Here is a 14,300-nt window from a genome sequence, read left to right as displayed (position 1 = left end):
AAAGTATCTTACGCTAACTAAGGCTGAAATTATTTGATAAAAAAAAAAAAAAAATTACATTTATTCCTGTAATGGCAGATATGAATTTCCAAAAAATGTTATGCTTGCATGAGGTGGTTTTTCAGGTAATTAAAAAAATACAAATAAAATATTTCATTTAAATGTAACATGGTGTATGTAAACAGCTAGACAATCATTCTTCATTGTACTATAACCTTCCAAGAAACACTTGGGGCTCTCCCTACCATTAATGCTCAGACAGTTTACATTGCATACGTCTGCGGTGCAGTGTGGCTCTGTTACGGTCACTGAAGGTGATCGCGGCCACTCTAGTCAATAATAAATTGTGTTTATTCCAGCTGCGCCGTGCACGTTTCTGAAGCGGCTCTCTGTGCTGCTTCTGCAAAGTTACACGCATACGCCTCCTTTGAATAAATATAGCCCAAATCCATCAAAATCCGTTTCCATGACTTATTGCGGGAGGTAAAAGTTTAAGTTTTAGTCGCATAATATTGGTTAATGGATTCGCGTCATTTCGCAATATTTTTTTTTTTTTATTGACATTTATAAAATATCGCCAAAGTCTTGCGCAAATCTGTAATGGAAACGCGCTTAGTGTAACACTATCCTTCAGAAATCATCCTAAAGAAATGCGTCCTTGCTGAAAAAAAAACAACCTTTTAAGCTTGTGTATGTATACTAACAATAACTCTACATAACTACATTTATTTATTTTCCTGTAGACAGTAAACAGTGTGAATAAAAAATTAAATAAAAAATGACAGAACTTCACAGCATAGAATTTTAGTATTTTTTTGTGATAGTTTGTAAAAATGTACAGTTTTGTCTTACTGTACTTTTTTGTACCAAAAATGATGCCCATCGACCTTTAGTGTTCTCTAATTCCACTTCACTTGACAACAAAGCAACCAGCTGATTGGATCGGTTAATGTGATTTGCTTACAAAGTGCTTCGCTGTATTAAAAACAGTGCAACCTTTTCACCCTCCCACTGATGTCTGTATAAACAACCGAACTGACCTTGACTTTTTGATTCAAAGCAAACTGCTGACTCTCTGTTGACCTTTCTCCTCCTGTAGCCCGTCCCTATTGATGACTCCTTCTGCGGTTTGGACATCAACCAGCCCCTTGGCGGCTCTCAGCTGGTGACCGGACACACGCTTTATACGGAAAGCCGTGATCGCATGACCTCGGTGACCTCCTACGTCTATAATGGCTACTGTGTGGCTTTCGTCGGCACCAAGAGTGGACGGCTGAAGAAGGTGAGTCTTGAGTGCAGGTCTTGTTTTTTGGAACGCTGTGCCTCTGATAAGCTGAGATGTGTACAGTATTGGACATGTTTGAGTTAAGTGGAGAAGTTGTGGACCTTTCACCTCAGATACAGGCAAACGTGTTTGTTCGCAAACAGTGTGTCACTTTAGTTATTAATGGTGTCTTCTGGAGCACTGCCTTGAACTGCTCTACTGGCCTCATTTAAAAGTATGGATGGAAAAGGGGGAACCAGAAACTTCTTGACTAAATATTTAATACCTTTTTGTAGGATTCTTCTGGTTCTGTTCACTTTCCCGACCATAATGGGCAGCTTAAAGCGACCTCAGGGGTTCCTGTCTGCCTCCCTAGTATATTAATTTTAATAGAATGTCTTCTCAGTCAAACCAGTAAGACACAAGAGGCCAGACACTGTTAGGGTTATCATATGTGTAATTATAATATCTTTCAGATAAAGGGCATAAAGAAAAAATGTGGTGTTAAATGGCAAACACACGTTTTTGGTTGGTAATAGCTGTGATAGACAAGAAACCATTGCTCAACTTTTATTCATTAATTAAACATGAAATGCTTTTCACTACCCATTAGATTTAATATATTTAACAAGAAACAGATGTAGTTGTGTCTTAATTTTATTTATCTAAAACTTTTGATAAAATTTTGTTACCTATGGTACGACATAACCCTAAAACAAAAACTAAATAAATTTTTAGCTAATTGGATAGATTAATTTCTGCTCTAGATGTCGGCAGCCAAAAAGAAAAATAGTTTTTGATGCAGAGACAATTTCTCCTTTTTGATTAAAGATTAGACTTTTTTTTTCCCTACATAAACCAGTTTTATTTTTTGTATTTTTTATATATTTTAGAGTATTTATTAAAAAATGTTTATGATCTTTTGTTTTTATATTTTCATTTGAATATTCTATAAATTTTTCACGTTGGCAATATATATATATATATATATATATATATATATATACAGTATTGTTCAAAATAATAGCAGTGCAATGTGACTAACCAGAATAATCAAGGTTTTTCGTATATTTTTTTATTGCTACGTGGCAAACAAGTTACCAGTAGGTTCAGTAGATTCTCAGAAAAAAAATGAGACCCAGCATTCATGATATGCACGCTCTTAAGGCTGTGCAATTGGGCAATTAGTTGAATTAGTTGAAAGGGATGTGTTCAAAAAAATAGCAGTGTGGCATTCAATCACTGAGGTCATCAATTTTGTGAAGAAACAGGTGTAAATCAGGTGGCCCCTATTTAAGGATGAAGCCAACACTTGTTGAACATGCATTTGAAAGCTGAGGAAAATGGGTCGTTCAAGACATTGTTCAGAAGAACAGCGTACTTTGATTAAAAAGTTGATTAGAGAGGGGAAAACCTATAAAGAGGTGCAAAAAATGATAGGCTGTTCAGCTAAAATGATCTCCAATGCCTTAAAATGGAGAGCAAAACCAGAGAGACGTGGAAGAAAACGGAAGACAACCATCAAAATGGATAGAAGAATAACCAGAATGGCAAAGGCTCAGCCAATGATCACCTCCAGGATGATCAAAGACAGTCTGGAGTTACCTGTAAGTACTGTGACAGTTAGAAGACGTCTGTGTGAAGCTAATCTATTTTCAAGAATCCCCCGCAAAGTCCCTCTGTTAAAAAAAAGGCTTATGCAGAAGAGGTTACAATTTGCCAAAGAACACATCAACTGGCCTAAAGAGAAATGGAGGAACATTTTGTGGACTGATGAGAGTAAAATTGTTCTTTTTGGGTCCAAGGGCCACAGGCAGTTTGTGAGACGACCCCCAAACTCTGAATTCAAGCCACAGTACACAGTGAAGACAGTGAAGCATGGAGGTGCAAGCATCATGATATGGGCATGTTTCTCCTACTATGGTGTTGGGCCTATTTATCGCATACCAGGGATCATGGATCAGTTTGCATATGTTAAAATACTTGAAGAGGTCATGTTGCCCTATGCTGAAGAGGACATGCCCTTGAAATGGTTGTTTCAACAAGACAATGACCCAAAACACACTAGTAAACGGGCAAAGTCTTGGTTCCAAACCAACAAAATTAATGTTATGGAGTGGCCAGCCCAATCTCCAGACCTTAATCCAATTGAGAACTTGTGGGGTGATATCAAAAATGCTGTTTCTGAAGCAAAACCAAGAAATGTGAATGAATTGTGGAATGTTGTTAAAGAATCATGGAGTGGAATAACAGCTGAGAGGTGCCACAAGTTGGTTGACTCCATGCCACACAGATGTCAAGCAGTTTTAAAAAACTGTGGTCATACAACTAAATATTAGTTTAGTGATTCACAGGATTGCTAAATCCCAGAAAAAAAAAAATGTTTGTACAAAATAGTTTTGAGTTTGTACAGTCAAAGGTAGACACTGCTATTTTTTTGAACACACCCCTTTCAACTAATTGCCCAATTGCACAGCCTTAAGAGCGTGCATATCATGAATGCTGGGTCTTGTTTGTTTTCTGACAATCTACTGAACCTACTGGTAACTTGTTTGCCACGTAGCAATAAAAAATATACTAAAAACCTTGATTAATCTGGTTAGTCACATTGTACTGCTATTATTTTGAACAATACTGTATATATATATACATACATATATTATCTTTATCTCAATTACTGAAACTGATTAAAAAAATAATAATTACTTAACAGTAACAATACCAACATAAACATGAACTGAAATGTGCACGATTGATCCAATAAGTGTTTTGAGAAAATAACTGGCCTCTATTTTGATTTCATGTTGACTTTACAGATCTATTTGTGCAGCTCAAAATGTTTGCCCTTTATTGAGCAGCCATTTCAGTAAGTGTTGACATTTTAGCATGTGGCTAATAGAACTGCTGTGGTCCGTAGCTACCTGCAGTAGGCAATTATGAAAATGACAAGGGGTCTGTCAGCTGCTTTTGGGACTCGTACCCCCGTTGGGGCACGACAGCGTTGAGTGACAGGCTAGACCCTGTTAGACGAGCAGGAACAGGCATGTCCTCACCCCACAGCAGCTGCAGGAGACACCAAAGGGATGAAGACAGAGAGAGACCTGCTTTACAAATGTTGGTTTTGTCCCTCGTTCCCACCTGCCCCCCTACAAACACACACAAATAACAGCTGCCTTCCCAGACGCAAGGGAGAACGGACAATGTCAAAGTGTCAAACCATGTGTTTGTTTCATGCCGGTAGCACAGCAACGTCCAAATTGTGTTTTGTGCCTTGATTAATTAATTTATAATTGAATCAGCACCGCAATCAGGAAGTGGCATCGGAGGCATTCGCTCTCTGTAATCCTCCTGTTTTTGTGACTTATTAATTAATGTTATTTTTCTCCTCGCGGTTGGTGAAATTAAATTAGGCCAACAGCGTCATGCTCTTAGAAGTGCTGCTGTGGCAGGTTTGTCTTGCCTCAAGCTTGCTTAGATTCTCAGCTAGTGTATATCGCCGCCCTAGTGGCCAGAAAGGGCAATGAAACATTATGGTGGAATTAGGGAGGTATTACCCTAGATGGAAATTCTGAGTGTCTCTGTAAACCCTGCGAATTCGGTCACATGTGCACAAGGCGTAACAGTGTCGAGGAAGAGGATGAGACGGCCTTATGAGAGCTTGTGTGTTTTGGAAAGGTTAGGTTCCTATCCCAGCCCCAGAAAGTGTGTCTCTTGGAGAATACACAGAATAGCCTAGAGAGCTTAGGAAGCTGGGATTTGTGAGATGCTTTGTTTTGTGTCCATGAGCGTTTTTCCCTGCTGTGCAACTCTGAGAATCTGGCTTCTGTGTTCCAGCTAGGGCTGGATGATAGTTTGGATGTTTATTGAACATTTACCATATATTCTTGTGAGTTCTGCAGTGTTATTAAATGACGTAGTATCATGGATATTGTGATGATTTAAATGCGGTTTTTATTTTCGCCGTGACGTTTCCTTATGACCATGTAGTTTTGTGATCCTCTCTAGTCTCTCTCTTGGCCAGTATGAACATTTTTAGAGGGATGTTTTAATATACAGATTTCAGAAGCAAAACTCTATCTGGAGCTTGTTAGTTCAGTTCATTTCAATGAATCAACTGTCCATTTAATCAAACAAAGAACTGATTCAATGATTCGCTTGCTTGGTATTTTTTATATATTAAATGTCTAATTGAAATATGTGTAGGTAAATTTTAATCTAATGCAAGTAAATATTAAAACATATAATTACTATGTGTATTAGTAAATATACTGTGTGTGTGTGTGTGTGTGTGTGTACACATATACTGTATATATATATATATATATATATATATATAACAAGTTAATGTTAATAGCAACACATATTTTAATATGGAAAAGTGCTGTCAAATCGATAAATCGGATCCAAAAATATATATATATATAGATTTTTTTTTTTTACATATATGTTTCTGTACTGTGTATATTTAGGTTATTATATATAAATACACACATACATGTACATTTAAGATATATAATTTATAATTAATATAAATCATATATAAATAGATTTTTACTTTATGCTGCAATTTAGATGTTATTATATAATTGTAATTATTATTAAATAAATTATTTTTTAATTGTTACACAATATACATGTTTCTGTGCATATGTACACATAATCTTTTATTTTGGCTGCAATTAATAGTTTTTACTTGATATGACAGCACTAATATCAATATATCACTCTTTAAATTAATTTGAAAATTATCATTTCCGCTATTACCTAGCTCTATTTGCAGCCATGTTGACGTTACAGGAGTTTGATGCTCTATAGGTTATATACTGTTGTACAGGGGTGAGAATGGAGTCGGTTGCATGATCTGCCTATTCCTGCCCTCCACCTGCAACAGGAGGGGAAGGGAACGAGAGAAAGAGGGAGAAAGTGTAGCACAGCGGCAGCAAGAGGAGGGAAGAGACTGATGAAATGTGAAATTTAGCTCAGCTGAAGAAACCGGGCTTGCACTGCTGCCTGTAATTGGATTGGCTCTTTTCCCAAAGAGCAAACCCACCACTCTCTATTGCCACTTTCTCTTTTTCTCTCTCTCCCTCCCTCTTGCTTGCTCGCTCACACACACATACACCAATTCCCCTTTCAATCGACACAGTCCCCTGCCGTACCCTTCCTTTCCTCCAAGCAGAAGTTCCATGCTGGTTGAGCTCTCTCTCTCTCTCTTTGTATCCTGATAAAGCAGATATGGCGACTCTTGCAGCATTGGCTCTTGTAGTTGAGGAAAAAGCCCTTTGAATGAATGAATGAATGAAAGCTGACCGGGGGTGCTATTGTCCATATTTCATCAAGCTTCTGTAGGTTAAACAGTTCGAGCATTAGTCATTTTCACACTCCTTTTCTGTACTTGTTTTAGAGTGAATGAAATGTTGAGAGTGTTGAATGTCAGTAACATTAACAGTCATGCACTGGACTCTGAGATTGATTAATAGCATGCAGGATTCTGAAATCACCATAATTGTTTGTACTAAGAATGTAACTGCATATGCATTTTGGTCAATGCAGATAACATTGAATATTTAAATGTAATGACTGATGAATGATAAAGTTTGATGGTCAATATTGTAAATGTATACTACAACAAAATGACATTATCTACTGTCATATCAACTGGTATTTTATTTGATTTTCACCACTATATTGATGTGTTGTTCTTTCACTGTCAGAAAATATAAGATTGTTGTGTGTGTTACCGGCTCCTGACCTTACCCCGGTGGCATTGCCCTCTGCGCTGATGGGTGGCAGAGCGCTGATACTGTTCGCCTCAGCAAGATTTTGGCAGATAAGGGTGGCAAGGACAGCAGAATAAAAAAATCAGTGGCATTCAACATCCCATTCAGCCGTTTTGTTTAGAAGTCAAGATAGCATCTTATTTTAGTAAGCGTGTGAATTTACATTCAGAGGGAAAACATGCCGTTCTATCGTTCTAAAACGTAACATTTATATTAAAATTACATCTTACTTGTAAGCAGAACAAGACGGGCAATATTTGCTATTGAAAATACAGCCTCTGTTAGCAGTATTGCGTTAGATTAATTATAGGGCGTGAAGTTAAGTTTATATCATGCTTTAAGTGCAAATCTCAGGGGAGAGTGTGGGCTTCCTGAGAGGAGGGGGAATACGTTAGGAGCGATCGGCCCCAGAGGGTTGCTTTTCTCTTTGATATTGTTAGAGAGGAAAAGACAGCATGCTAAAATTAGATCTTTAAAGTTATCCCACTGGGAGATTAGCGCTGATTTGAGATGGTCACAAGATCTGTACTACATTAATCCAATCAGAGCACAGGCATCGTGAACTGTGGGACTGCAGGAAACCGTGTGACTCAGGTTTGCTAAAAAAAAAGGCAATTGAAAAGAGCACCTGGGCTAATTATACGTGCCCCCATTAAACATCCTTCTATTTCTAATTGGTGGTATAATAAGTACTGTGATGCAAGGAGTAGTTTGCATGACCTACATGGTAATTCCACTCATGTAAAAAAGCCCAAAGGGAAACTATTGTACGTCTGCGTTACAGTATGTAGTGTTGGGGAAGCTGCTTTAAAACTTAGTTTCCCAAGCCACAAGCTACTGATACTTTAAAATAGATAAACAACAGTCAGTCTGTTCTTGAAAATTACAGAAAATATAGTTAAATAAGATAAAGCTAAGTATTTAACTAAATATCTGATGAGTCACACAGGTATTTTTGAAGCAAGAGCCAACAATATATTGAATGGGTCAAAATTATCAATTTTTTTTTTCATGCCAAAAATCATTAGGACATTAAGTAAAGATCATGTTGCATTGAAGATATTTTGTAAATTCCCTGCCTTAAATATATAAAAACTTAATTTCAGATTAGTAATATGCATTGCTAAGAACTTCATTTTTACAACTTTAAAGGCAATTTTCTCAACATTTAGATGTTCTGTTCACCCTCAGATTCCAGATTTTCAAATTGTTGTATCTCGGACAAATATTGACCTATCCTAGCAAACCATACATCAATGGAAGGCTCATTTATTCTCAACTTCAAAATGTTTTTTATTATGACTGGTTTTGTGATCCATGTTCACATGAGTAAAACAGGACAGTTTTTACTGCTTTTGATTACTTTTGTGGTTTGCATGACAATAAAGCTTTATTCACAATACAACAAAAAAACAGTAATCTAGCATTAGCATGTTATATTGCTAGTTGGTGGAAACGCTAGCTTACTATACCATTTTGAAAACAGCTGCACTACTGTTATTCTCCTGTGAAGTGTAGTTAGTTAGTTAGCCTTTTCCCAATACTATTTTTCTATGTTGTGAACAGCACAGTGGGCACACATGACCAAACTGATTTCTGTCATCTTGCTTCGTTAGTTAATCAGTATTTGGTTTGGACTGTGTTCCGACAGGGCTAGGAAGAACGGTTCAGGTGGCTTCCTTTTGGCAGGCAATTGAGGCCCTAATTGGACAAATGTCTCATTGAACTGGTTAAGTGAGTTTCTGGGCACCCATCCCACTCTCCTCGACACTGACATCATCGCTGACATGGTGGATGTGTTCAGGACTGAAACAGAGATGCAGCGGTGATCTGCAGCTGACTGCTGCACATGAAAGCAATGGCAGTTTAGTGGACTGACACGCAGCTGTGTCCACAAGTTAGCTCAACCTCCATCGCTTCTGTCATCCCTGAGCATCCCTTGTGGTGTAAGATTGTGTCTGCTGTCTTTGATGAGCTGGGAAACAGCTGGGTTTAGCATCCCCAGTCTGTAGCCTCCTGATTCCACCAGGTCGTCCCTTGGATATGGTCTGTAATGAGCCGTGGCCAAAGACGAGCTTTATAGTCTGGGTTGCACAGCAGGAAATGTTGGGGGAGAAGAAATACTTAAACATGTAACATGTTCTCCAGCACTTCTGTGGCTTAGCTTTACAGTACCTTTAGAATAAAACCATCTCTGTCTCATGAGAATACACACAAAACATGCACGTAAGCTCACTGCTATGTGGCAGTATGCATTTTTAAAGATCCCGTGAAATGGCTTGACACAGATTTTTTTTTCTATGCTGACATATTTCATGTTTTCATATCTAAATCCTTAGTCGTGCTACTTCCCGTTGCTTTGAATTGTGCGTATCTGTAGATAGCATTCGGAGGACGCTAGCATATACAGTAGATTTCTCAAAACTAAAGGTGCATTTACATTTACTGTTGGGTTCAGGTTGGTCTCACCAATTTGTCACTCTGACCAACAGAAAGCTGCTTGGTTTGAAAGTGACGTCTGTGTGAGCTGTGTTTCATATCTCTCTACACTATTGGCAACCTTTCAATAAAATAGTTTCAATACAATTTTACCATTGTAGCTGTAGCTTAACGAAAATGGACTAAAAGCCACACAACTATCTTGAAGCCACATAAATCTTTTTTAGAGCCTTTTCTCTCTCCAGATGTCTGTACCGCTCTCTCCTCAGAGATCGGCAGAGATGATTTTTACTTTAGCAGAAACTTAATGAGTCATTTAGAAACAGGCTGTCAGCTGCAAAAACCCTCACTAGAGTTTGCCCTGCTAAGCAAAACTTGCCCAGCAGTTATGTGTTAATTTTTTTTTTTTTTAAGGTCAGGGGAGCATCCGGCACATCGGTTTTCGTACTGGTGGCATTTTCTCAACATACTGCAACACTACAACAAATTCTGCTGTTGTGTGGCAACACAAATTGGTGTATCTGCAGTGTTGTTGGCTGAGGCTATACTTTCCGCCTGCAGTTTCATAATTACTTAAATTGAGGGATTTTTGTAAAAGCCAAGCTTTTCTTGTTTTAAGTCCATATTTAGTGTGGTCTGTTATTATCCTTGATTTTCTGCATCCAGAGTATTTTAGATTAAAAAAAAGAGTGTCAGCCTTTGAGGACAATACAGTATCCGCTGCCAGATACAAACAGCCGGGAGATGCATCTGTTTAAATGTTTCTCTTGGTTTCAGCATGGTAAGGGAGCTTCAATTATATTGAACACAAATGAGCAAAACAATAAAACATGCTTTTCAATCATCATAACAGTTTCTCACTACTCTTCAATTTCATGTTGAATTAGCATCAATCTGCCTGTAAATTGTTTAATCTAAAATCTTTTTTCGTGTCTCATGTCACTGTAGCCACTTTCCACAAATATGATACAGTTTAATGTTTCATTACTTTAAAAAGTGTTATTTGTTCACATACACACACACACAATAAAAATATAACATATTATTTATTATATATTCAAATTTTTCTGTGTTGTAGCCTATTTGTGATTTGTGTTACATCACATTTTTAACATGTATTGTAGAGTACAAGTGTACTGTTTTATCAGCAGATGTGTCCTGATAGTATGATCAGGTGATTACAGTAATGATTATTGTCTGCTGTGATTGCAGATGGTGTTGCACCCTCAGTGCCACCTTGCTGGCTCTCAGCGAGATCGCGAGCAATATTCCTAATCATGTTACTGTATACTGGGCAATTCAACTTCAGTTTGCCTCCTACCAATAGTGGGAGTCTTTTGAAATTAGGAGCTGCGAGAGCACATGTTGAAGATTGGCTTGCCCTGATTTTCCAATGGGAGTCTGTTCTTGGATTTGACAAGGAAGAACCCAGTTCTTCAAGTAGTTGCAACCACTTTATAGACAGTTGAGTTTGGCATTTCAATTATTGCAATGATAGAATCACCTTTTCGAATTTGAATGTTGAAGATTCTGTCATGTATAATCTCAACTCATGATAGTAGTGATGCTTGATATATGTTTGTTTGGCTAGCAGTGCTCTTTGATCATCTTTAGACATCTTTTGGTGCCTTGACCCCAGGTTGACCCATCCAACTAAAGCAGCGAAGTCAAAAAGAGAGCAAGTGACTTCATTCTGCTATTCAGACCGAGCCTCACTGTTCTTTACAAGGGATCTCAAGCTTTCTTGGGCTGGCTCAGGACTGAAGCGCAGCTAAAGAGCCAAAGGCTGAGAGATAGAGGGACCCTGCTGTTCCTTTCACTCATCAAACACACGTCCACACAAAGACACATACACACACACACTTCTGCCCCAGACCTCTTCCACTTATCTTCTTGGCAAGGTCTTCAGTCGACCTTCTGTCCATGTACACTCGTGTGTCCGAGCCTTATGTGTTTGAGAGTTGAGTACCAGCCAGACTTCCTTTCACTTTTTGTGCTTCTGTGAGCTCAATACTTCGTCTTCTCTCTTTTCTGCGTCTCTGTGTTTTTGTCTCTCTCACACTGTCTTTCTAGCTAGTCCATTACATTACCATTAGACAGCCCACCCTGCAGTGATCTCATTACTTACACACACACACACTCACCCACACACTCACTCTCCTTTTCTTCCTAGCTGTCTTTCGTTTCTCTCCCTCGCTCTTTTTCCTGAGATTCTGCTTTTTTCTCTGTGAATTATTGCTCTTTTGTAGTCGCTTGGTCCTTTGTTTCTCCATTCGCTCTTTTTAAGTTTGTTTTCAAACCATGTTTTTGTACTTTGTGCTGTTAAAGAGGCATTTTAAAATCTCTGTGGGTGCTCTCCTAAAGTAATATTTTTCTCAAAAATGAAATACTGTCATCATTTGCTCAACTTTGTGTTGTTTCAAAAAACGCATGACACTCTTTTGTCCATGGAACTTAAATAGTAGGTTTTAAAGAATTGTACTAGTCGCCTTTTCCATTGAACTGCAATAAATGAAGGCTTTTGTTTAAGCCGAGTAAAGGAAATAAAATTATGCTAAAAGTAGTCCTTTTAAAGATTCGTATGAGAGTTTAAAAGTTGAACAGTTTAAAACTAAAGTAGTTATTAGCTGAAAATCTTGTCTGGTATGTTTGTAAGAGAAGTGGCAATGGCAATTTTTTATTTATTCATTTATTTTTGTAATTTTTTTTGGAGCCCAAATCTTTTCAGTGAACCAGTTGATCCAGAACACCAAACCAATGAATAATTTGTTCATGAATCAGACTCATTTGATTCTTTATTTCATCTCACTTATGATTCTTGAGTTCAACTCACTTAGCTCACTGGAAGAGAATAAGTATCAATTAATAATAAATCAATAACATTTTTATCCAAAGACTTGGAATATAGTGGACACACTTTAATGATACTTTCATCATGCATTTGAATTATTTTTGAATCTTTAATTCTTCAGTCGCCATTCAGGGTAATTGCGTTGAAAAGACTGACCAGCATATTCTGCAAAATCCTAATTTTGGTGTTTTCATGTATGTTGTATATCAGAATGCTTCTCTAAACATAGCCATTGTCTTGTTTGGTAGACTGATTCCATTCAGATCAGGAGAGTTAATTAGGTAGTTGATGCTAATGCGCTCTCTCAGGATCCCATGTGCTGCACTCTTGCACAGCATCTGTTTATTCCTACTCTTCTACTTTATTAAGCTCCTTAATATAAACTTCTACCTCTTCATTTAATATACTTCTTATCGCTTTTCAGGAAAGCTGTACATTACACTGTTGACTGCCAGCCGTAATTGGTCTTAGCGTCATGAGGTTGGTGAATTAACCTTGTGATTAGTGTCAGTCCTCACCAGAGACCTGCATCTAAGGTTCTTACCATTTTATTTCCCTCTTGACTAAATTCAAGATGCGGTTCATGTTATAAGCTGTATTTCCTGAAACGTATGTAAGAGGAGGACAGTTTGAACGAACGTGTGTAGAAAAAGTTTAGAATAAATCAGACTTTGCGTACCAGTCCACATGCTTTCTGTCCTAAATACAGTACTATACAAGATTTGACTTCCCATAGCCTCCAAGGTCATAGTATACTGACAATTTTAGGTGTTTTGTTTTTTTCAAAGTGTGCATCCGTGAAAGGTTTTCAAACTGTTTTCCACAACCCCTTTCACAACGGAATTTCAGGAGAAATTCGACGCCTAAATCGTGGGTTTGATTCCCAGAGAATACATGCATTAATTTTCCTTGGAAAAGCATGTAAATTTTGAGGTAATATGGCAAATTGGGCTGAAAATAATTGTTTGTGTTGGCGGTATTATCATAGCCAGTTCCTGAAGTGAAACTGGTGCTGTTTCATCAAATACAGATTGCATCTGATTGCATTTGACAGCGTTATGTTCTGCGGTTAACATCGGGTAATGTTCAGCACCTCCATTTTGGTCATCTGTCACGTCTGCTGTATTATACTACACGTTCTTCCAGTTTGTTTGTTTGACTGAATACAGAGCGTCAAAGTCGCTGTAATCCAGTCTCTCTCTCTAGCACTTGAGGTCCAAATGTAATCGTGTGAACTAGCGATTTGGGTGGCGGTTTCCACTAACGTTTGACAATGTGATCAGAACTGGTAAACCACATAAGAGAAGCTCTGCACTCCCATCTCAAAGTCTTCCCACTAAAGCATTCTAAAGATTAGTGTTGTGCTCATTGCAAACAGATGTCCTTGCGGGACCTCGTTCCAACATGTTTAGAACAGGGAAACCTCTGTAATGACATAGAAACATTCGTTTTGTATTAGCAGGGCTGTGATGTTCACTGTGGTTTGGTTGAAGCCCAGAGCATTAGCATAGTGTGGCTAGTCATCAGCATATCGATATTCAGCTGGAGCGCCTGGCTCACATAATCACTGCGGGAAAAGCATTTGAAATTCATAGAAATCCCTGCCAATCGTGTTGGCCTTATTGATCCGCTGCTGCGGAAATGAAATAAAGTTCCATAAGCTCCTTACATAAAATTATAACCCACCTTTAGCATGGAAAGCAATGAGGTCATGAGAATGAAGAGGGGAGGGCTGAGGAATAGATAATGTGATTTAGAGAGAGAGAGTACTGGCATTTTTTTTGGCTGTGGTTCCACAAATAGATTTCTACTGTCCATCAAAGTGGACAACTGGCTCATTGCCAGACCATATTGATTTACTTTACAAAGCACTTGAATGGGTCAGATATCTGTGATTACCCAATTCATTAGTGTAGTTTCTTAGAGCGGAGAGGAAATTAGATTAAAGCTAAGCCTAGAGATGGGA

At 38.0% G+C, this 14,300-nt stretch overlaps 1 protein-coding gene across 1 annotated transcript in view; it reads left to right on the top strand.

The window, feature by feature from the left end:
• The window catches only part of LOC128011457 (plexin-A2), a 198,170-nt gene that overhangs the window by 39,453 nt on the left and 144,417 nt on the right, over window positions 1-14,300 (top strand). Inside the window, exon 3 of the mRNA XM_052593893.1 lies at window positions 1,100-1,282. Within this exon, the coding sequence (XP_052449853.1) occupies window positions 1,100-1,282 (183 nt within the window). The remainder of the gene's footprint in view (window positions 1-1,099; window positions 1,283-14,300) is intronic.

This window comes from Carassius gibelio, chromosome B23, assembly GCF_023724105.1.
Source record: "Carassius gibelio isolate Cgi1373 ecotype wild population from Czech Republic chromosome B23, carGib1.2-hapl.c, whole genome shotgun sequence".
Lineage (NCBI taxonomy): Eukaryota > Metazoa > Chordata > Actinopteri > Cypriniformes > Cyprinidae > Carassius > Carassius gibelio.
This window is presented reverse-complemented; position numbering and strand designations above follow the sequence as displayed.